The sequence below is a fragment of the Antechinus flavipes genome, chromosome 2, assembly GCF_016432865.1.
Source record: "Antechinus flavipes isolate AdamAnt ecotype Samford, QLD, Australia chromosome 2, AdamAnt_v2, whole genome shotgun sequence".
NCBI lineage: Eukaryota > Metazoa > Chordata > Mammalia > Dasyuromorphia > Dasyuridae > Antechinus > Antechinus flavipes.
This window is the reverse complement of record NC_067399.1, coordinates 119,740,304-119,765,620: the sequence shown is the minus strand read 5'-3', so window position 1 is coordinate 119,765,620 and position 25,317 is coordinate 119,740,304. Positions and strand designations below refer to the sequence as shown.

At 38.3% G+C, this 25,317-nt stretch overlaps 1 protein-coding gene across 1 annotated transcript in view; it reads right to left on the bottom strand.

Annotated features, from left to right (window-relative positions):
* SLC66A3 (solute carrier family 66 member 3) overlaps positions 1-24,738 on the bottom strand; it is a 34,415-nt gene extending 9,677 nt beyond the window's left edge. The window contains exons 1-3 of the mRNA XM_051975428.1: positions 24,419-24,738; positions 2,867-2,949; positions 2,497-2,566 (exon numbers count right to left, since the gene is read on the bottom strand). Coding sequence (XP_051831388.1) covers positions 2,497-2,566; positions 2,867-2,949; positions 24,419-24,564 — 299 coding nt within the window. The 5' untranslated portion in view covers positions 24,565-24,738. The remainder of the gene's footprint in view (positions 1-2,496; positions 2,567-2,866; positions 2,950-24,418) is intronic.
* Positions 24,739-25,317: the final 579 nt, after the last annotated feature.

Genomic DNA, 25,317 nt, shown 5'->3' with positions numbered 1-25,317 from the left:
TTTGTGGAGGATAATCAGAGAGGAAGGAGAGGAATGGGGGCATGATACTCATCTTTAAATATCTGAAGAGTTGCAATTGGCTTAGAAGTCCAAGCAAAGAGCAACAGGTACATTACAGGAAAGCAAATTTTAGTTTAATATGAAGAAAAGCTTCCTAACAATTAGCACACTTCAAAAGTACAATGGGTTTATATACATTATAAGGCAGTGACTTTCCCATTTCTGAAGGTATTTAAACAATTCAGCAATTAAGTTCAAAGAATATTTGAGAACCCTATGTTCTGTTTTTCAGGAGAGCTTTAACTAGATTTATATTAAATGCTGAGTTCCTTTTCAAATCTAAGCATCTAATTCCATAATTTTTGAGAAATGTCTAGTAACAGGGAAGCCTATGAGAAAGGTTTCAGAAAAAATGAAAATATAAGGCAATACATGGAGATTTGTCTTTCCTTCTGCCCTTCAGACTACAATTTCTGCTCACAAAGAATAAACCCTTTGCAGAAGCTATGCTACCAGATAAGAAGAGAAAAATATACTTGATATGATTTTTTTTGCTATAAATCCAGTAACAGCTCTACCAAATTGCTCAAATCTAGCCTAATTAATTTTCAGGATACTCTAGTAGCAGTGAGAATCCAGTTCATTCATCACAATCATAAAGTTTATTTATGAATTTTGTGATATCCCAGTAAACCATATACTCTTAGGGAAAACCTGCCCATGTTCATAAAAATTTCTCTTTGGAATTCTCTGATGTTGGGTCAGTTATACCAGAAGTGTCAAACTGAAATAGAAATAGGGTCACTAACTGTATATGTGGTCCATGAAGGCCATATATTAGCATATATATGTTCTAATGTGTAATTTCTAATTATTTCCCAATTATGTTTTAAACTACTTGGATCTGCACTCAGGAGTGTTACTGATGAAGGCCACATTAGTAATGAACTATACCCTTAAATAAATGGTCTTACAACTTGTGAGTGACAACTGCACTTTTAGCCTGGGCAAGATATGGAATCTCAGTTAATAAATTAAAAAAAAAAAAAAAAAAAGGATGCCAGTGAAGCCTCATTCTCACTACAAGACAAGACTATATTTTGGCAGTCTCAAAATTCTAATGTTAGTAGGGACTTAAGGGCCATGTATTCTAATACATAATACCTGAATCATAGTCCCTTCTACAATAAACCTAATTATTGGGTCTTCAACCTTCTCTGAAAGCCCTTCCCAAAGGTAAAAAAACATAATAAAAACCACTCCCTCCTGAGGCAATCCATGCCATTTTGGAGACATCTGTCATTGCTACAAAGTTTTTCATTACATTAGGGCTACTTATCTCTTTACAACTTCCTGCCCTTGGAGCCAAAAATAATGTCTAATCTTTCTTATACATGCTCATCTTTCAAATACTTAGACAACTAAATCTTTTTTTCTAGACAAAACATCAGTTCTTTCAATGAATTTCCATGTGGCATAGGGTTGAAGCCTTCTGCTCTTGTAGTTGTCTTCCCCTTGAACATGTCCTAGCTTAAAATGTTCTTAAAATGCATCGCCCAATATTCTTGACTTAATTGACTCAGACCATCTCATTTTTTGGACTTTTCCTGTTCTACAACCACTGACAGTTTTTATACTTTTTTTTTTTTTTCCCTATGCCACCAATGAAACAGTTTGAACCAGGGAGAGACCTTAATCTGAGGTGCACAAACTTTGTGATAAGTGTTTTGTGCAATCAGTTTTTTGGCCTTGTCTAACTCTTTGTGACCCTATTTGAGGTTTTCTTGGCAGACACTGGAGTAATTTGCTATTTCCTTCTCTCAATTTACAGATGAGGAAGTTGAAGCAACCAATATTGAATAATTTGCCTAGGGTCACACACCTAGGTAAGCATCTGAAACTGGATTTGAACTCAAGTCTTCTTGGCTTTCTGACTCCAAGTCCTGTGCTCTATCTACTTTGCCACTTAGCTGCCCCTTTGATAACTGTACTTTAAAATAATTGGCTTCCTTTGTAATCCTAAGTATATATTTTTATGTATTTTAAAATATCATTCTGAAAAAAAGTCAAAAGATCTCAATAGTCTACCCAAGGGGTTCCATGACATACAAAAAATAAGAATCCCTGTTTTAAATTAATCAAGTTGCAAACTACTGTTGTTAGTAATGACTGATCTTTCACTAGGCTTTATGCAGAAATAGACTATCAAGGGGAGACAAGAAGCTCATGAAAACATCTGGCAAGAAAGACTTAAGATACTGCCAATTATGCTGGAAGAAGAAAGACCCTCTTTTACTGTATGGAATCAGTGAATTTAAGGCTTGCACATGTACATTTCTGTCTCTGTTCATGCATACATATTATCCTAGACACTGACTCCCATCTTCATCCTGCCACCAAAAAGAACCAAGCAAACTCCAAATAACAATTCACATACTATCAACAAATAACAAATACTATTGGCATTTTGGCTTCCTGAAGACACTAAAAGGATACATGGCAATATATGGTATGGCCTGCTTCATGCTTCCATCATAATGAAAAACACATAGCAAGAGTACGATATCTGAAAGAGAAAAATATCTAGTTAGAGGTGAGAGAAGAGACAAACGAATATTTAAAATAAAAGCCATAATGAGAGAGGCAGACTGTCCACATGGAGTCAGGAGACCTGGGTTCAAATTTTACCTTTAAAATAGATTAGCTGTGAAACACATTTAGGATTCCAGTCTCCTGGCAATTCTTTAAGACTAAAATTTGCAGAGCAGGAGCCATTACGAATTTTTAGAGGAAGTTCTCTTCCCAAAGAATTTCACCAATGAAATCTGAGCACTTGTCCAAAACCAGCCCCAAAGGTAATAATTACCTTGTGCAATGAGGATTGGGTACTCCAGGTAGGTCAGTAGGGGGTAGTTGTAATAACTCTGGTATCGTAAGAACACAAGGAATCTGGATCGGAAAAAAGAAATGGATTCTGCTCAGAAGGGCCTTTTTTAGAATCAATTGGCAATGATAAAACTCATCAGTAGAACTGGTCTCTGAGAAGAGTAAAGCTAAGAAAAAACATAATCATCCAACAGTTTTTAAGTGACTATGGTAAGCAAGGCTCTGAATTTTTTTTTCTTTTTATCATATGGATACACAGAGAATTCCAAAAGTCTTAGTGATGTTTTAAGCTAATATATATGTATACATATATATCAAAACAACCATCCCACAACACCAGGGGAAAGCAACATATAAATAAAGCAATTTTCTTTTGTCCTGCTAAAGATGCATGTCTATTTCACCTAGGCTAGAAGTGTAGTGGCCACTAATGGGCCCAGGCATTGCTAATAGGTGCGGAAGCTTTGACCTGTTCAATTTGCAACCTGGACCAGTTTTCCCTCCTTAGGCAGCATGAGATGACTCTCTGATGCCTGGGGTTTGTCATATTTGTGCCTGAATTAACACTACTGCAATCTGGAACCCCCAAATTCCAATGTACAATTCAATTCAATTTACATTTATTAAGCACCTGTGAGGTGCCACATATGAACAGCTAGGTGGAAGAGTGGGCACAATGTAAGACCCAGTCAGGAAGACTCATCTTCTGCATTCAGACCTGGCCTGGGATGCTAGCTGTCTGACCCTGGTCATGTCACTTAACCCTGTTTGCCTCAGTTTCCTCAAAAATGAACTGGAGAACATGTGTAAAAATGTTTCTCAGCCCTTTTTGTGGTGGCAAGGAACTGGAAACTGAGTGGATACCCATTAATTGGGGAATGGCTGAAAAAGTTATGATATATGAATGGAGTGGATTATTCATATTCTATAAGAAATGATCAGCAGGATGATTTCAGAAAGACCTGGAGAGACTTACATGAACTGATGCTAAGTGAAATGAGTAGAACCAAGAGAACATTGTACACAGCAACAAGATTATGTGATGATCAAATGTGATAGACTTGGCTCTTTTCAACAATGAAGTGATTCAGGCCAAGTTCAATAGACGTGATCCAGACAACGGACCATGAGGATTGAATGTAGATCACAACATAGTATTTTCACTTTTTTTTGCTGTTGTTTTCTTTTTTTCCCCTTTTGACTAGATTTTTCTTGTGTAGCATAATAGATGTGGAAATATGTTTAGAAGAATTGCACCTGTTTAACCTGTATTGGATTACTTGTTATCTAAGGGAAAGGAGTAGGGAGAAGAGAAAAAATTTTGAGCACATGATTTTGCAAAAGTAAATGTTGAAAACTATCTTTGTATATATTTTGAAAATAAACAACTATTAAAAAACAACAAAACACAGGCAGATAGGTGGCACAGTGGATAGAGCACTAGTCCTGAAGTCAAGAGGACCTGAATTCAAATGTGACTTCAGACTCTTAATACTTCCTAGCTATGTGATCCTGGGCAAGTCATTTAACCCCAATTACCTCAGCAAAAACAACAATAACAACAACAACAAAATGAACTGGAGGAGAAAATGGCAAATCACTCCAGTATCTTGATCAAAAAAATCCTAAGTAGAATCATGAAGAATTAGAATGACTGAACAACAAGATGCTGGACTCTGTGCTATGCTCTAGAAACACAGAAACAAGAAAAAAAAAGTCCTGTATGGGCTTACCTTCTCCAAGTGCAGGCCATTCTACTCCATCAATCAGTCAAGGATGCCCTCAGGTTTCTGAGATAGGACTTTTGCTCATTAATTTTTAAGCATATAAAGGGGTCTTGAGACTAAAAAAATTGTTGCTCTAAACTACGCTGCCTCTCACATTCCAGTTTATTGCTCATTTCTGGTTACAAGTCTTTGTTGTTCAGTCATTTCAGTCATACACAACTGTGATCCCATTGGGGATTTATTGACAAAGATACTGGAATGCTTTGCTATTTCCTTCTCCAGCACACTTTACAGATGAGGAAACTGAGGCAAACAGAGTGAAGTGACTTGCCCAGGATCGTACAGCTAAGAAGTGTTTGAGATTGGACTTGAACTCAGGAAGATTAGTCTTACTGACTCCTGGCCTGGCACTGTATGTACTATGGTGGCATCAAGCTGTCCATAGGTTACAAATTAGAGCTCTGCATAGGATCCTAGATTTAGAATTGGAGGGGACTTCTGACATAATCTAACCTCATTTTAAAGATGAGTAAACAGGCTTAAATATTTAATTTTCCAAAGTGACTTATTATCCACTAAGTGGCAGAATCAGGATTTGTACCCAAGACTTCCACTTCCAAATCCAGGGCTGTTTCCATAGGACTTCAGGTACCATCTCCTGAACCAAACTTCTGGCTTCACCAAACCACTGGCTCTTAAGACAATCAAAGTCAAAAATTTCCCCGATGTTGGTCCCTAAGTAATTCAGAGCGTTCAACTCATTACTTGTTAAGGGACAGGTCAATTCTTCGAGAGCCTCCACAGCTGTGGAACATAGCATCTGAAGGAGTTGCAAGTCAGCTTTTGCTGACATGGGTGTTGCAGACTGGGAATGAGATAAACTGGAGGCAGAGGGAAGAGGAGAGAGGTCAGAGAACAGCAACTGCCTCTCAGTCTCCTTGTATCACCCTCTCACAAGAGGAGATCCATTCTGGGTTGGATCTCCAGCAACCACTATGTATTCCAACAGCTCTCGTGTATTCCAACAATTACTCTTATAATAACCATCTGCAATTTTCCAAACGATAAAAAGGCAATGAAGAAACATGAACTTAGAAAAAGAAAACAAATAAATCTTCTTAAATTGTGTCTTCCTGGTATTTTGTTTTTCACTAAGCTGAGTTTGGGATCAACTGAGGCCCGGCAGCCCAACACAAGCTGCTGCATTTTTGGGGAGGGAATTTTCTCCTAGCCATGAATCTCATCTCTTAATTCCCTCAGTTCTTTCCACCCACACGAGCAACCTGCAAGGAAACCAGGAAAGGGACTAAATAGGTTTTGGATGGGATGTCCTGGGATATACTGGGAAGTAATGAGTTGAATATAATATGCATTTATATAGCACCTACTACTTGGTAGGCACTGTGGTCGACACTTTAAAAATATTATTTCACTTGATGTTCATAATAGACCTGGGAGGGATTATTCCCATTGTGCAGTTGAGGCAGAAAGAAGTTAAGTGACTTTTCCAGGATCACACAGCTAGAAAGTTTCTAAGAGCAAATTTGAATTCAGGACATTTTAAAAAAATCTAACTACAAATAGTAGCAATTTAACATTATTATTATTGTTAAGTGTTATTACATGCCATGTGCTGTTACATACTGGAGATACAAAGAAGCGGCTCTTCTCAAAGAGTTACATTTTGAGGGAAACAGAATAATGGCTTTGGAATCAGAGCACGCATCAAGTCCTACCTCTAGCAACTGTTACACATGTGATGACGAACTTGTCTTTTGATGTTCTTAATTTCCTCCACTGTAAAATAAAATGGTTGGATTATTACTACTACCACAACACCACAACTACTATTTCATTTCCAAAGTCCTTTAAGATTTGCTAAATCATATTGATGAGGTTCAGCACAGAGTAGGGAGTTGTGGGAACCCTCTTCTAGTTGGTGCAGGTCCTTCGTAAATGAATTTATAAACCCGAAAAGTTAAACTGGCAAAAGAAGTTTATTATTCTGACTTCCTTAGTGGCGAGATCCCAACAGAGAAGTGAATAGGGTCCTGTTAGGAAAACAGGTGAGAGAGATAAAGAGGGAGTAACACTGAAAAGGGAATGTCTTTTCAACAGGCAGAGGGTCACAGCTTTGCCAAGGGGAGAGGTTCCTTGTCATGATTCCTGCTTTTAGGTCCTCTGCAAGGAACTGAGCTGAAGGAAGCTTGTTATATGGGTAGCTGTTGGTGGGAGCAGAATCGGAATAGAGAATCTTCAAATTGAATGGGTATCCCTGGACTAATCTCCAACTCAATAGAGTTGTATAGAAATCTCATCTCCAGCTCGGGCCAAGTAGAAGTGGTCCTGGACTCAACTATTCCCACCCAGATAACAGAAGGAAATCACTTTATCTTGATTCTCTAGGGTGGGTCTCTCAGAGGAGAGCTTCTCTGAGGGAGTTTCTCAAGCTTTCCCTCCCAAAGTCTGAGAGAGTAAGAAAGCATTTTGGGACTCCCTCCATCAATATGAACATATATTTAACAAGAACTTTATGTGGTAGTTGCTATTATTCCAATTTTACAGGTAAAGAAATGGCTGAGGGCAGCTAGGTGATGGGGTGGATAGAGCACCAACCCTAAAGTCAGGAGGACCCAAATTCAAATCTGGTCCCAGATACTTAACATTTCCTAGCTGTGTGACCCTGGGCAAGTCACTTAACCCCAATTGCCTCAGAGAAAGAAAGGAAAGAAGGAAGGAAGGAAGGAAGGAAGGAAGAAAGGAAGGAAGGAAGGAAGGAAGGATGGAAGGAAAGGAAAGGGAAGGGAAGAGAAAGAAGAAAAAGAAAAGAAAAGAAATAGCTGAGAGAGATTAAATGATTTGCCCTGGGCACAATTTAGTATCTGAGACAAGAAGGAACTCAGTTCTTCCTGTTGATAGTTCATAAGGTCCCTTCCAGTTCTACATCTGAGTCCAGCTATTTGGTTTTTAGGCAATGCTATTTCATTTTCCTCCATCTGTACAATGAAGAGGCTAAATCAGATAATATCTCAAGGTGCCTCCAAGATCTAGTACTGTAGAATTCTATGTTCCTGACAGTCTTATTAGAAGAAGTCTCTATGTGTAAAGATTTCATCATACATACAAGGTGCTCCAAAAATCTTACTATACTTTAGGGAGTTGATTGATAGTTTGTTCTATTTCTTTTTCTGAGATGGGACTGTTTAGGATATTTACTTCTTCCTCTGTTAGTTTGGGCAAGCTGTATTTTTGGAGGTATTTTTCTATTTCATTTAAGTTGTCGAATTTATTGGCATAAAGTTGGGCAAAGTAACTCCTAATTATTGCTCTAATTTCCTCTTCGTTAGTGGTGAGTTCTCCCTTTTCATTTTTAAGACTAACAATTTGATTTTCCTCTTTCCTTTTTTTAATCAGATTTACTAAGGGTTTGTCTATTTTGTTGGTTTTTTCATAGAACCAACTCTTAGTTTTATTAATCAATTCAATAGTTTTTTTACTTTCAATTTTATTGATCTCACCTTTTATTTTTAGAATTTCAAGTTTAGTGTTTGACTGGGGGTTTTTAATATGTTCCTTTTCTAGCATTTTTAATTGCAAACCCAATTCATTGACCTTCTCTTTCTCTATTTTATACAAATAGGCCTCTAGAGATATGAAATTTCCCCTTATTACCGCTTTGGCTGCATCCCATACATTTTGGTATGATGTCTCATTATTATCGTTTTCTTGGGTGAAGTTATTAATTATGTCTATGATTTGCTGTTTCACCCAATCATTCTTTAGTATGAGATTATTTAGTTTCCAATTATTTTTTGGTCTACTTCCCCCTGCTTTTTTGTTGAATGTAATTTTCATTGCATCGTGGTCTGAAAAGGATGCATTTACTATTTCTGCCTTACTACATTTGAGTTTGAGGTTTTTATGTCCTAATATATGGTCAATTTTTGTATAGGTTCCATGAACTGCTGAAAAGAAAGTGTATTCCTTTCTGTCTCCATTACATTTTCTCCAGAGATCTATCATATCTAACTTTTCTAGTATTCTATTTACCTCTTTGACTTCTTTCTTATTTATTTTGTGGTTTGATTTATCTAATTCTGAGAGTGCAAGGTTGAGATCTCCCACTATTATAGTTTTACTGTCTATTTCTTCTTGCAGCTCTCTTAGTTTCTCTTTTAAGAATTTAGATGCTACCCCACTTGGTGCATATATGTTTAATATAGATAGTGCTTCATTATCCATGCTACCCTTTAGCAAGATATAGTGTCCTTCCTTATCTCTTTTAATTAGATCAATTTTTGCTTTAGCTTGATCTGAGATCAGGATGGCTACCCCTGCTTTTCTGACTTCACCTGAAGCATAGTAGATTTTGCTCCAACCTTTTACCTTTAACCTGCATGTATCTCCCCGCTTCAGGTGTGTTTCCTGTAAACAACATATTGTAGGATTCTGGCTTTTAATCCATTCTGCTAACCGCTTCCTCTTTATGGGGGAGTTTACCCCGTTCACGTTTATGGTTAGAATGACCAATTCTGTATTACTTGCCATCTTGTTAACCCTGGTTTATGCTTTCCTCCCTTCTTTCCCCTTTCCCCCCCTTCCCAGTATTAAGCTTGTGAGCACCACTTGCTTCTCACAGCCCTCCCTTTTTAGTATCCCTCCCCCTATCTTACCCCTTTCCCTCCCAGTTCCCGTATTCCCTTCCCCTTAGCTTATTCCTTCCCTTTTCACTTTTCCCTTCTCACTTTTCAATGAGATGGGAGAAGTTTCACCATAGATTGAATATGTCTTAAGATTTTTCACTTAAAGTCAATTCTGAAGGCAGTAAGATACCCACTATATTCATCCCCCTCCATTCTTTCTCTCAGATATAATAGGTTTCCTTTGCCTCTTCATGAGATGTACTACCCCCACTTTACCCTTTTTCTGGTACAATGTCCTTTCCACATCAATTTCTAGAACAAGGTATACATGTATTCTTTATACATCTATATAGTCAAAATATAGTTCCCAAGATTAATCTTTACCTTTTTAGATTTCTCTTGAGTTCTATATTTGTAGATCAAACTTTTTGTTAAGTTCTGGTTTTTTCATCAGAAATAGATGAAATTCGCTTACTTCGTTGAATGTCCATCTTCTTCCCTGGAAAAAGATGCTCATTCTCGCTGGGTAAGTTATTTTTGGTTGCATACCAAGTTCCTTAGCCTTTAGGAATATTATATTCCAGGCCCTTCGATCTTTTAATGTGGATGCTGCCAGATCCTGGGTGATCCTTATTGTGGCTCCTTGATACTTGAATTGGGTTTTTCTAGCCACTTGCAATATTTTTTCCTTCATCTGAGGGTTCTGGCATTTGGCCACTATATTCCTTGGTGTTTTGATTTTAGGATCCCTTTCAGTGGGTGATCGATGAATCCTTTCAACGTTTATTTTTTCCTCTGTTCCTATGACTTCTGGGCAGTTCTCTTTGATAATTTCCTGGAAAATAGTGTCCAGGCTCTTTTTTTCATCATGTTTTTCTGGGAGTCCAATGATTCTCAGATTGTCTCTCCTGGATCTGTTTTCCAGGTCTGTTGTCTTCCCCAGAAGGTATTTCACATTTTTCTCCATTGTTTGATTTTTTTGGATTTGCTTGACTGATTCTTCTTATCTCCTCGAGTCATTCAATTCCACTTGTTCAAGTCTGATTTTCAGTGAAGTGTTCTCTTCACTCACTTTTTTAAAATCTTTTTCTAATTGTCCAATTGAGTTCTTTTGTTCTGTGGAATTTTTTTCTATTTCGCCAATTTTGTTTTTTAGAGAGCTGTTTTATGTTTCCAGTTCACTAATCCTATTTTTCAAGGATTTTACTTCTTTATCCACTCTCTCTTTAACTGACTTCTCCAGGCTCTTTTGCCAAGCCTCCCTCTCCTTTTCCCATTTTTCTTCTAGCTCCCTTGTGAGAGCCTTTTTAATCACTTCTATGAGGTTCATCTGTGCTGAGGAACAGATGCTCTCCTCCTTTGGGGATTCACCTGGGGACTGCCTGTTTTTAGTCTCCTCAGGATTTAGAGTCTGCTCTCTATCTGTATAGAAGCTGTCAAGGGTTAAAGTCCTCTTCAGCTTCTTGCTCATTCTGTCTATTAATCAGAGACAAACTACCAAAGAAAAACAGAAAAAACTGGAGTCTTTCTTTGGGGGGGGGGGGGCTGGGTGTGTTATCGAGCTTCCTCTACAGACTGCAGGGGGCAGCAGTGAGGCACTAGCAGGACTGTGCTGCGCCTGTGCTCTGAGATCCCAAAGCGTGCTGAGTCACTGTGGGGGGAGAAGGAGGGGAGCGGCCAGGTCCTGAGAGACTCCAGCTGTTTGGGGTTGTATTCTTCAGCCCCGGTGTTTTTAGCTTCTCTGCTGGGCTGCTGACTTGCTGCCGGAGCAAAGTATCCAGTCCTGTAGCGAAGCTCTCCCCGCAGAGACGGCTGCGATCACTCTCCACCCCCTCTCCAGTCTGCTCCCGTGCTCTCACTGCTGCTGCCCGCCGCCTGCGCCCGATCTAAAACCGTCCCAGCCCTCCAGTAAAGACAGACCTTTCTTGGCGGATCTCAAGGATGGCTTCTCTTAGTAACTATATGTGGGTTTTTTTCAGTCAAGCATTGATTCAGAGGCTTGTAATGAAATGGATAGTGAGAGAAAGCGTGGAGCTTATGCAGCTGTGAGCCTCCTCTCCGCCATCTTAACTGGGAGTCCAATCTTACTATACTTTAAATATATTAAAGCTTATATATACATATATACACACACACACATACATCAGTATAGTTGGATTAGCTCATTAAATATGTGTAAACATATAAATCTATGTCTATAAACCTAAAATAAATGAAAAGCCTCTTTACAGGTACAATCATATAATACAATTCCTACCATTTTTTTTCTTAAAAGACTATACTTGAAACTGACTGACTTCAACAAAATGCTAAAGCAACAGGGGTAGAGGTAGTAAAGACCTTACAGACTGTTCTAATCTTTGACCTGCTTTTGATACTTTGTCTCTTTAACTTCATTCTATCATCAAGTGAGACAGGTAGAGCAGGTTGAAAGTTCCAAGCTTAAAGGTAGATTTAGAGCCAGGAGAAACTAGCCAGGAGAGACTTTAGAGATCATCTGATCCAATCCCTATTCACTTCAGCAAGTATTCTTTTTTTCTAACCTTTTTTATTGTTTTCTTTTTTTTTTCCTAGTTATACATGTACATTATTATTTTTTAAACACACATTTCTTTATGAAGCATGTTGGGAGAGAAAAATCAGAATAAAAGAGAAAAGCCACAAAAGGGAAAAAAAAAACAGAAGAAAAAGAAAAAAAGCAAATGTAGTATTTGTTGGTTTACATTCTTTCTCCACAGTTCTTTCTCTGGATACAGATGGGGTTTTCTATTCAAAGTTTATTGGAATTGCCTTGGGTCACGGAACCACTGAGAAAGAACCAAGTCTTTCATAGTTGATCATCACACAATCTTACTCTTGCTGTGTACAGCGCTAGAAGGGACATTAGCAGTCATTCAGCCTAATCTCCTTATTTTATCAATGGGGAAATTGAGGTCCAGAAAAGACTTGTCCATGGTTAAACCTGTTGCAGATACAGGTTTTGAACCAAATCCAGTTGACTCCAAGTTTAACACTTTTTCTCATTTTTCCATAATGCTTCTACTCTTTATAAAATGAAATGTTGGATTTAGGAGTCTTCTAAGCCCCCTTTCTGGATCACTACTAGAGTTGAGACTCAAGCCCAGGTTCTCCTTTTAGCAATATTCTAGTTAATAGCCTTTCCTCAGTCTTCTTTCTTGATCTCTCTGCTGATGACTTCTTGAATGATCTTTTCCCTCTAGGTTTTAGTGACATTGATTTCTCCATTCTCTTCCTACCTGTTTGGCCACTTCTCCTGTCTTTTTCTGGATTTTCATCCTTGTTATATATAAACATTTAATTATGAGTGCCTTCCACCCAGACTCTTTACTGGTGCCTCTTCTTTTTTTCCTTCTATGTGATCTCATTAGTTCACATGGTATCAAATTATCATCTCTATGCAAATGATTATCAGCTTTTTATATTCAACCTTACGCTCTCTCCTGAGTTGTAGTCCATCATCACTACCATCATTTTGGACATATCTAATTGAATATCCTGTAAGTATCCCAAGCTCAAAAGTCCAAAGGAAAGCTCAGTATTTTTCCTCTGATCTTCCCTCTTCCTGTTGTCCAGGGTACCATCATCTTCCCAATCACCCAAATTCAAAACAGTTTCAATTCTTCACTCATTTACCCCAAAATGTCATCATATTTATCATTGTTATGCCTGCAGCCTGTTTCTCGGGTATCTTTTAAGATGCCTTATCCTTGGCGGTGAGGGGTAAGGGGCGGGAGAGGATACCCTTAAGCCCATGCTCACTTCAGTTGCTAATTCACTGCCCCTCCCTTAGTGGCACTAAGAATGCTTCTTTGCACCATTCCTGCCAATGTCCTAGGGAGAAGCTGAGGGTACAGGAACTCTGAAACCTGAGTAGAGAGGAATTAAGTGACTTCATCATGCCAGATCTAAGGCAAGGGCTCACTCCTTTAGTCCAATCTGGTCATTTAAACTGGGAAAACAGGCTTCAGCAAAACCACTATTCAAGAAAATATAATTCACAATGTCAGATACTTTACAGGCATAAAAACTTTGAAACTAAATCCAAGGGGAAGAGAGTATTTTTATTTATGAACAGTTTCTTTCTCACATGTATTGAGGTTTGTTTTCTTCTGTTTTTAAGCATTTGTTCAACAAACAGAAGAACTGGATTCAAGTTGTGATCCCAACACTTGGGTATTGTTTGTACCCTGGGAAAATTATTTTACCTTACTCCCTAACTCTCTTTCTGGTTCCTCTGTATAATGGGCACAGTAATACTTGTACTGTACTTCCCTCTCTCCTCCCCCCTTCCTCCCCCCCCACCCCCCAAGGCTACTGTGAGGAAAGCTCCTTCCAGATCCTTTATTAATAGGGATCCAAGCCATCTCCCACCTGGCTGCACACCTCCAGCCTTCATCATGCTCATCCTTTTATTGAATCCCTTCCTTTTACTTGACTTCCAGTTAGAACATTGTGACTATAAGTCACAAAAGTCATTCATGGACTTTCCCCCCCCCTTAAAATACAATTTCATTAGCACAGACAGGAATTTTAGTATGCTTTTTATTCTTGGGATTTCATAGAATGACAAATCTTAAACAATTGGAAAAAGTTTAAAGTTCCTTTAAAGCTCACTTTACAGTGAGAAAAAGTTAGTGAAAACTTGGAAATAGGTTTAAGAGAACCCAAGTCTACAGACTTCCTGTTCATCTTTGTTTATTATTGTTATTATTAATATAACTGGCATTTACATAATACTTTAAAGTTTTAAATGTCTGCTGTACAGACATAATCTCACATGAGCCTCACAATAGTCCTATGAAGTCAATGCATAAATATTATTATTTCCATTTTATAGATGACAAATAAAAGGTGCATAAAAAAGGGAATGATTTACTGTCAAGGATACTAAGTATCAGACAGGTCATTATGAATCCACTTCTTCCTGATTGCAAGCCCAGAGCCTTGTACACCATGTCTGGCTGCCTTAAACCTCATTTGAAGCCTGAAGCAGTCACTTTACTACAGGTATTATCAGAAGTCATATGACTCTCTCATAGTCACATAGTGAGGATCAAAGGTGAGAATTTGAATCTAGATATTCCTAACTCCAAATTCCACATTCTCCTCCAAAAGTTTCCCATGTACTACCCAACTCAGAAGAATTTCTGATGGAATTCCTCTCTAACTCGCTAGGAATTCACAAAGTCTTGCCACTATTTACAGAACACCCAGGTCTATCCTTCATATAATTAAAGTTTTCCCTAATAAAGCTCCGGATAGACTCCAGAACAGGTCTCAGCCTTAATCATGAAGGAAATCTGCCAGCTGTCTTGACACAGTACCCTCTTCAGGGGTGAAGTAGCACAGAGAATAGAGAGCTAGATACACCATTTGAAAAAAGATCTGAATTCAAATGCTGCCTCAGACTGTAATGTTCTGGTTGGTTTTCTGGAGGTCTTTGGACCAGCCTTTGTTTCAGCTGAGTAATCACCACGATAATAGCCAGAGATAAAGTCCAAATTCTTTATTATCTCCTTCACAATCTTGTCTCCTTGTCTGGGGCTCAGCTAGCTTTTTGGACGCCCTTCAGATGAACCTTGGTCTCAGTGGGGGAAGTAGAAGGACAGGCCAACTTCCAGTCCTCTATCTTCTCTGAATGTGTTCTAATACCCCACAGTGGTGGGAGGTGGAATGAATGTCTGAATCCTAGGGCTTATGCTCCAGCCTCCAGTCCTCTGTCTTCTCTGGCTCTGTCTCCAAGCCCTTTTCTGGCTGAGTTTGTCCCAGTTTATGTGCAGTATACGGAATATAAGTATATCACTAGGGAACCATTATTTGTTGTAATATTAAATCAATCATACTGAACTAGAGAACTATTAATCACCATGCTAAACTAGATAACCATTGTCTCATCAATTTCACTGACTAAATTAATACCTTGTTGTAAGAATCTTTGTTTTAAGTACATTTCTCCAGAGTTCTGGCCCATTACCTCAGACACCAGCTTTGTGATCCTAAGCAGGTCATTTTGCCCATCTCCCTCATTTTTTCAACTATAAAATGAGATTAATAATAGCATATACTTCAAAAGACTGTTTATGAGGATAAAGTGTATTATAAATATTAAAGTACTATAGAAATATAAGCTATTATTGTTAGAGGAACAATCTTAGCAAAACCTGGGTATCATCTGGTCTATTTGATATCACTTTATCATTCTGCTCTCTAAGGAACTTTTGTACCTTTTATCTCCACACCCATCAGTATTTGTCTTGGATTATATACTCTTCCAAGGATCAGAAACTATATCTTTGAAGGTTCTTTGTGGGAATATTGAAGCTGTACTTAAGTAACCTGGTAAGCGAGTATAGGTTAAGGGCCAGGGCTAGGTTTTGACCACATAGCCAGGGTGCTTAAAAAACATTAGGTGAGATGTTATGAATCGGGCAATAAATCTATGAAATCATAAGCTTTTACAATTGATTTGAATGTCCCTTAACTTACCAAGAGCCAAATAATAATAAGCACTTTGGCCTAATGATGTGAAAACTGTACATATGAGAAAAAGTTATCATTCCTTCTTCATTTACCAGTTACATAAAATCTCAGTTGCTTGGCTTCTATTACCCCCCAAAAGGGATTAGGAATGAAGCTGCTTCTCTCCTTATTTGGGTATTGGACTTAATTAATACAGGTTTATCCAAAATGGCTGAAAATATGGTATCTTCATTCATAAGTGATTTAAAAGTTGCCATTTATACCATTCACAGACTGCCAATTTTATTTTATTTATCTCTATTGATTCTTGGGGTTTTGTGTCACTTTCACTTCCAGATATATCCCTTTTCCCCAAATAACGAAGAATAAAAAAGAGAAAGAAAAAAACTATTCATGAAAAACAACAAATACTTCAAGTGAACATGGCAGTGGCATGCTGTATACCACATACATTAATCTCTCATTTTTCAATTTTCAATTTCACAGGGAAAACAGATACAAATAATAAACAAGAAATAAAATAAAAGACTGCAGTGGGGTAGAGCAGAAAAAATTCTAGATTTTAAGCCAGGGGACCTGGGTTCTAATATCATCTCTGCCTCTGTGTGACCTTGGGCAAGTAACAATTTACTGGTAATTTCTGCCTCTGTAAAATGAGGGTATAGAATTAGATAATATCTAAGTTCCCTTTTGGCTCTCAATGATATTAATTACTGGTTTTGCCACTAACATGCTGTGTGACCCTATGCAAATCGCTTGCTTAGTTTCCTCATCTGAAGATTGAGGGAGTTTAAAGACAAATGGATCTCATAGGATTAACCAAACAAGAAATAGAGGGAATTACAAAAGATAAAAATAGATAACTTTGATTACTTGAACTAAAAGCTTTTACATACCCAACATTATTGTATCTTGGATAAAATAAGAAGTAGTCAAATGGGAAAAATCTTTGTATAGAATTTTTCTAATAAAAATTTAACATCCAAGATAGAAACATAGACAAAGCCATTCCCAAGTAGATATGAATAAATAGTTCTTAAAAGAACTGCAAAGTATTCATAATTACATGAAAAGTCTCCAGATCACTAATAATAAAGAAAATGCACATTTTAAAAAATCCTTAAGGTTTCAATTTATACCCTGAAAATTGGCAAAAATGACAAAAGTGACAACCATCAATGCTGGAGGAATTGTTGGAGCTTTGAAATGGTGCAAGCATTTTGGAAAACATTCTGGAATTACACAAAGTGACTAAAGCATCCATACCCTTTAGGTTTTTAAAAAATATTTTATTTTTTCCAATTATATGTAAAAACAACTTGTACTTTTTTTTTTCAATTTTGAAAAAATTCCAAATTTTTTCCTTCCATCCCTCCTTTTCCTCACTCCAAGATAGCAAGCAATTTGACATAGGGTATACATGTACAATCTTGCTAAACATATAAAATGTCCATATCCTTTAAAACAGAAACTCCACAACTAGAATTATATCCACAAGGAAGCCATCAGTACAGGAAAAAGTCCCCATATACTCCAAAATATTCACAGGAACATTTGTTGTGATAGCTAAGAATTGGAAACAAAGTTTATGCCTATCAAATGGGAAATGACTAAACAAATTGTAGTTTTGTGTCGTTTTTCAGTCGTGCCCAACTCTTTGTGATCCCATTTAGGAAACTGAGGCAAATAGGATTAAGTGACTTTCCCAGGGTCACACTTACTAAGGAGTCTTCTTGTTTTCAAACCCAGCACTGTTTTTGCTGTGCCACCTAGCCAACCCTATACAATGAAGGGTTTGGAGGAAATGAGCTCTTGAGTCCTTTGCAACGTCATTTATGCTTAGTTTTTTTTTTTTTTTTTCTGAGGCAATCGGGGTTAAGTGCCTTGACCAGGGTCACACAACTAGGAAGTATTAAGTGTCTGCTAGTGCTTTATCCATTTCGCCACCTAGCTGCCCCATTCATACAGTCTTAAGGATGTATTCTGTGAAAGATAGTTAAGCAATAAGGTAATTTATAGGAGGGAGAGATCACTTCTTTGGGCTGAAAAGATATTCGTGGATGTTCATGATCAGCTGTCTAGTTCAGGAGTTGGCAAACTATTACTCCAGCAAATCCAGATCACAGCTGATCCCATCTATTCCAGTTCCACATTCTACAGATGAGGAAACTGAAGTCAAGAAAAAATCAATAGTAGAAAAAAGAATTTGAATCCAGGTCCTGTGACTCCAAATACAGTGTTATTTCCACTGTACAGACTGCTTCTTCAACTTGGAATGACTAGAAAAAGCTAAAAAGAAGAAGTAGTATTTGAGCCAACTTTTGATGAGGGTAGAAGTCAAATGAAGAGGAAAGACAGGTAGGTGGTACAGTAGATACAGTACTGGCCCTGGAGTCAGGAAGATCTGAGTTAAAATCTGAATTACTAGCTGTACAATTCCAGGCATGTCATTTAACCTGAATTGTCTTTAAAAAAGTAAGCCAGGAACTTGGATTTGGGATGAGGATGAATAATGGGAATGTTGATACTTTTTTCTTCCTTGCCATTTTTCCATGGCTGCTGCTTTATATCAGGAATAAGAAAGGAAGCAGGACAAAGAAGTTGGCTGCTGGGTTCTTAGTAGAAGTGAAAAATCTGCAAAGCTTAGAATATGGCATTCCATCCCCCACCCCCAATTTTGACCAAAGCTGAACTAATACATTTTGACAAGACAAAATTAGCTGAAAGAAAGAAAAGAAAAGGAAACCCTCAGTTCAATGAGCCACTCTAATTACGGGACAATGATTAGGAGATGGCTGAATTTAGAACTGTAATTTTCTGAGTAATCTATGCAACGACATGCCCAAGTTGAACATTTAAACAATCAGGTTACCTATACTTTCCATGTGAAACAGTCTTAAAAACAAATGCACAAACTTTCTGGTCTCAGCCCATCCCCATTTTTACCCTCCAATATGTGTTTATTATGGAGGATGGTTCAGGTAATGCTTGAACAGCTTTCAGGATCATAAGATTTAGAGCTAGATGAGCTTTTAGGGATGACTTAGTCCAGTTTGCTCATTTTATACGAAGATATTAAGGTAAAGGAGGAAGAGGAAGAAGAGCAGGAGAAAAAAGGAAAGAAAGAAACAAGGAAGGAAGGGAAAAAAGAAGGAAGAACCAGATACTGTGCTAAGTACTACAGATACAAAAAGAGGCAAAAGACAATTCCTACCTCAGGGAACTTATGGGGTCTTTTTAGGACCCAACTATCCCTTTTCTAGACTCTATGTATACTTAATACCTTTCTGTTTTTAAAGAGGAAGCATGATATAGTTCAAAGAAGCATGGATTTGAATTTTAGCTCTGTACGCTGATGACTTCAAATTTGTTTTCTGTGTTTTGGTTCTTTCTATAAAACACAGGTTTAGACAGACTATATAGCTTTTGAGCCTCTGCTAGATCTATAATTTATGACCTAGCCTGATGAAGTCATCTCCTAATGATATAGCCCACACAAAGCTATGAATGAAAAAAGAAGACCAAATATGTACTCTTTGTCTCCTTTCTCTTCCAAAATATAGACTCTATCCTCTTTCCAGTTTTTTTCTGATCAGAATTAAAGTGAACTTCAAGAACCACGGTCTCTGGGTGAAGTCAGGCCTGGGGGATACCAAGATGTTTTCCTGATCATAGTCAGCACTCATCCTCTCACAGTTCCTTGACAGCAAGGTAGTAGGTCCAGCACTTTCAGAGAAAGAAGTTATTCACTGCCATCATCAGTACCATATTGTTAGTTTACAGCAATTCACTTTTATAAAGTACTTTTATTCACAAAAAGACCTTAGAAGATGGGGAGGATTTCTTTTTAGTACATTTTGGAGAAGGAAACTGAAGTCAAGGGAGGTTAAATGATGATTTGTCAACATAATTAAGAGTGCTAAGGTTATGGCCCAAACTCAAGCTACTGGATGGTAAAGGCTTTTTGCACCTCACCTTGCTGCTTTTTCCATCTCACCTTGCTGCCTTCTCAGTTCTGGGTCCAATGGACAAGTGTTTAGCTTATTCAAACCAAGTCTCATCTCACAGAATATTATATTTATGAACTTTAAGACGTCCTAGTCTTCCTTTCTCAGTTTTGCAGCATAAGAAATATGATTTTTAATCATTTTCCCAAGGGCAATTCAGATCTGATCTCAAAACGACTTCATTCAGAGTTGTTTCATACAGTTGTGTCTGACTCTTCATGCCCCCATGGGCCATACTGTCCATGAGGTTTTCTTGGCAAAGATACTAGAGCTGTTCGCCACTTCCTTCTCCAGGGGATTGAGGAAAACAGATTAAGTGACTTACTCATATATCTAAGGCCAGATTTGAGAAGGTATTTTTGACTCCACACCCAGCACTCTTCTACTGAACCACCAAGACTATCCTGTTCAGAGGCAAAAATACAAAACAGAAAAGAAGTAAAATGCATTTAAGGAAGTAAGGCTGGAAAAGCAATTTGGTGGAGTAGTGGACAGTCAAAAAGACCTCAGCTCAAAACTGCCCTAAAATACTTACGAGCTGTGTCACCCTGGGCAAATCATTTCACTCTGCCTTAGTTCCATTATCCATAAAATGAGCTGGAGAAAGAAATGGCAAACCACTGGGCTCTTTGCCAACCAAACCCTAAATGGAGCCACAAAGAGTGGGACATGACTGAAAAAGACTCAGTCTTTTTCAATAAGAAGATTGGAAAGATAGATTGAAAACAGACTGAAAGGCTTGAATGAGGGATAAGTAAATTTGGAGCTGTTATGTAATGGCAAAAGCATGGATTTGGAATTAGAGGATTCAGCTCTCTACTTTACTACCTGTGTGACTGGGCAAGTTAGTCTCTCTGAGCTTCATTTTCCTCATCTGTAAAATTAGGATAAAATTTTTTATACTTCTTAGGTGAAAATTTTATAAGCTAAGTGATTAGTAAGACTCCAGCTGAGAAACTTATTTTCTACTATCTTTCTCTTTTATCCCACTTGTACATTTCCTAAGAATGGCCTGTTATTGTTAAGAAATCTATTCTCCCTTCTAGGCATTTGGGGAAAATACACACAGAAGATAAGTGGGCTTGTGGAATAAATAAGCCTCCCCCCACTATCCCCCTTAGTGATAGTAGTCATAAATGGGGGGCGGGGAATTAAGTATTCAAAAAATTCAAATCAGCTAAACAAACAATTTAGTGGAATAATGGAATAATACAGAAGGATGAGAAAGCAATCTCTATCATCAGTGGACTTTTAAATTGATGAGACTACAGATTCAAATAACATTATGTTATTTATTATTAATTTTTTTATTCCATTGGTAAAGCACTTTAGTGTATAGACAATTCTCAGATCCATTATCTTACTGAAATCTTCTAACATTGATGAGAAAGGCAAGAGAAAAGTCTTCCTGACCTCGTTTTGCTGATGAAAACAGGGAAAGGTGCAAATGTTCAATCAAGTAAATTTAACTTATATCAGGCACATATATCTGTCGGATACTGTGCAAGTCATTAGAGATCTAGTAGCACAAAATGAAGCAAAGACACCATTAATAATTTGCTCAAAGCTCCAGAACAGCTAAGCAGCACAGACAGCAGTCTGAGACCCAGGTCTCTGAAAGTCTGGTGCCCTTTTGGCTACAACTATGCTGCCTTACTCAGAATGCTCTAGTTTCTACTAGCAATACCATAAAAAGTGGGAACTGATTAGAGATTTTTTTTGAATTGCATTATTTTCTGCTGCATTTTATAGTTGTATATTTTGCTTCCAAGACCAAACTATTAGCTTCTCAAAGCTGGTCTCAAAGACCATTAAACATTTCCTGTATCTCCTATGACACCCAGCAGTAGTAGACATTTTATATTAGTATTCCTACTGACTGGGGGAGGCAATAAGAGCTTATGGTGAAAAGATCACTACTCAGAAGGCCAAAATGTCAGATTTATTAAGTTACTCTTGATAGGACAAGGCAGCAATTCTTAATTCAATATACAAGGTGCGAGGTAAAAGGTGCAAGGCTCAAGGAACAAGTGAAGAATCCACAATGACATTCTTTTTGCCAAAAGTTACCTTTATTTACAAGAAGAGATTACAGACAAAATGAAGATGTAAAGTAGACACCAGGAGTAGCAAATGTGAAATAAATTCGGGAGAAAAATAGAAATATTATTGTTAGCAAGGAAAGGAGGTTACACCACTGACTGGCAGGTAACCCTAAAAGCTAAAGGAATTTGCTATATATGAGAAGGACAAAGATACCATGAAGTGAATGGAGGGAAGTGGGGGGAAAGACTTACATCATGAAGCAGGATGCCAGGGTGGGTTAATCAGTGCTGTTCCTATCCTGCCTCTGGGAGTTTTACAATCTTATCAAGTGCTTCAGGCTTTCTCTGTAACCCCTATATAAGAGTAGTTAGGAAGAAGGAAGAGTTTGGCATAATGATTAGTTTTGGACATAATTTTAGACAAGCATTCATTATAAGATATCCAAAAGACATTTGGATATACAAAACTGGAAGGCAGTAGATATTTTAAGGCTTGATAAGTAAATTTCAAAATCATCAGCAGAAAGATGATCATTGCACCCATGAGGATTGATGAATGAAGGCGACAAGAAAGAGACTAATTGTGATCTAGGAGATTTCTAAAAGGAAGAGAATACTAAAGAAGATTTCCAAGAAAGATCTTGTAGCATCTGAGTGGATGATTCTGAAAATTGAGTAGGGTGTATATTCCAAGGGTGAGGGATAACCTGTAAGAAAGCATAAAGGTGAGAAACTGGATGTGGAGTTGGGAGAAGTCTAATTTGGCTTGCAAAAAGAATAGGTGAAAAGAACATGAAATTTGGTCAAAGTGATTGAAAATAGATTATAAAGGGCCACCCTATTGCAAAAAGCAAGAACAACAAATACAAAAAAAACCCTGAGGATTCAACTTTGGCTAAATTATTTCCCTGCTGAAATCCTAAGAATTTCCTAAAATATAATTTCCTAAGCCTAGCATTTAGGATATTCTCTGACATGGCTCCGATTGCACTTTCCAGACTTATTTCATGGACTACTCCATGAAGAGTGTCAGCTTTCTGAGAGCAGGACTGTCCTTTCCCTTTTTTTTTTTTTTTTTTTTTTTTTTGTATTCCCAGCATTAAGCACAAAGGAGCTGAATAAATATTGATTGTTTGATCACTCCTCTTCCAGGACTCCTAGTTCCCAATAAAATGTCTTAATAGCCTTTCACCTAATTGCATGTTTTAGCTCTCACCTCCACGAATTCCCAGAGACAACAGTTGTCCACATCTCCCAGAATACTCTTTCCTTTCAAAGCTTGGTTTAAAAAACATTTTGCTCCTCTTTTTCCAAAGGCTAGAATGCTTTCCTAGTATTTACAAATTAGTTTGTCTTTCCATGTAATTTATAAATTTGCAAGATCACAGATCAAAAGCAAAAGCCTTCAGAGGCCACCTAGTCCAAAAGTTCTAAGCTTTTTTAGTAACATGGCCCCTTTCTGCAATATGAAGCCAGCTGGAATGGCTGAATGTTTTAAAATACATGAAATTGCACCAACCCTGAAGTCAAGAGGACCTGAATTCAAATATGACTTCAGACACTTCACACTTCCTAGCTGTGTGACCTTGGGAAAGCCACATAATCACAATCGCCTCAGCAAAAATAAATAAATAAAATAAAAAATAATAATAATAATAAAATACATGAAGTAAAATATATAAAATTACAAAAGAAATCAAACATATTGAAATATAGTGATCAAAAATGTTGAAAGAAACAAAAACAAATTTACAGATTCCAAGTTAAGAACCTGACCAAAACAAAAAACCTCATTTTGCAAATGAGGAAACTGAGGCTTACAAATGGTAACAGTTTCCCAAGACTTTTGTAATCGTGTGACAGCCCCCAAACAGAAGATCCTCATGGTAAAGCTGTCTGGGTTTTAAATTTGTATCCCTATCCATCAACCACAACAAAACGCGCAGATAGTCATTAAAAGCTCCTACTACGAGTATAGCACTTAAGTGAGTAGAATTTATTACTACAGAAATTATAAATTGGCAAATGCCTAAATTGAAGTCCTTCAGATTCCCAAAGCTATAGTTAACAACACTAGGTTTACACTCTAGTAAATTGTCACAGCTTCTCAAGTATGTATCTAGCAAACAAGGGGAAGGTAAGCGAGGCAGGAACATTTAAGTGAGCAGACAGGAATGCACCCAGCTCAGGCCACACCCCGAGGCTGCTGGTAGAGACCTTGCCCCCAGGAAGCTTTCCCAGAAGCTAGGGCTTACTCTCATGCGCTCTCCCTCCCGGATGAGCCATCTCCCGGGCTCAGTGCAAGAGAGAAAACGTGACAATTACCCTAGAATCTCAAATTGTGAAGGGATCTCAAAGGCCATACAGGAAAACATCTCGTGCGTACTTCCAGTGACCCAAAATTCACTCTCACTTAGGACAGCATTCCACTCTTGGGCAGTTCTAATTGTTAGTTTATTTTTATTTTTTTCTTAAACAGAGCCCAAATCTGCCACTCAATACTCCTAGGAGGGACAATGCAGGAGTTTCTTTATTGCGAAAGGGTTTTCTCCAGGAGGAAGACCCTGGCCCCTGGCCGGTCCTGGTTCCCGTCTCGTCTCCATCCTTACCCAGTTAGCTCCAGAAGCAAACTTTTCAGACTGACACCCCGCGAGCTCTTAGCCGAAAGCAGGGCGAAGATCTGCGGGAACTTGATGACCATGCACACCACTAGCGTGCTCCAGTTGCAGAATTGCAAGAGCAGCCCCGCCTCCATGGCTGCTCTGGGTCCGAGGCTCCACTTGCAAGTTGCCCACCTCCCTTTGGCTGCAGCTCAGCCAAAAGCAACTTCGTCCTCCCTGGGCTCCTTCCGCCTTCCTCCGAGCCCGCAGTGGTCACGCCAGACTCCAGCCTCCGCCCCTGTAACTCCTCCCATCCGGAGACGCCCCAAACGGCAAGTCTGGGGCTGCTCGGGTAATGGGTCTTCCCTATCTAGCGTAGTCCGGCCTAGCTGGAGGGGATCCTGAAAAGAAGGGGCGGCCCCAACCCCAGTGTTCTGTTCTTGCCCCGCCTTTCCCTGCTTGCTGAGTGAGGGAGTTTGACGAGATCGAGCTGGAAGAGATCTTTAAGCTCATTCAGTAGTCATCCCTCACCCTCAATTTTGTGACTGGGGAAACTGAGGCCTAGAGAGGGGAGAAAGGTTTGAACACTGGACAAAAAGGTTGTGCCGGGTTGGGAGGAGGGTAGATTTAGAACTGAAAGGAACTTTAGAGGCCAATCAATCCAAGGCCGTTTGAGAAAAATGTGGCCTAAAGTGCTTAAATGCCGTGAGAGAGTGAGAGACAGAGAAAGATGGTTTTGTTTTTGTATTCCTATCCATCAACAACAAAAAGTTGAGATATATGTCAATATGAATATATGAATGTGAATTTGAACTCAGATCTTTGCGTGTCCAGGTTCAGTGCGCTTTCTACTAAGACTGCCTTCTGCTTCCCCTATCCGCTAGTTCTATTAGAAGTAGAGGGAAAGA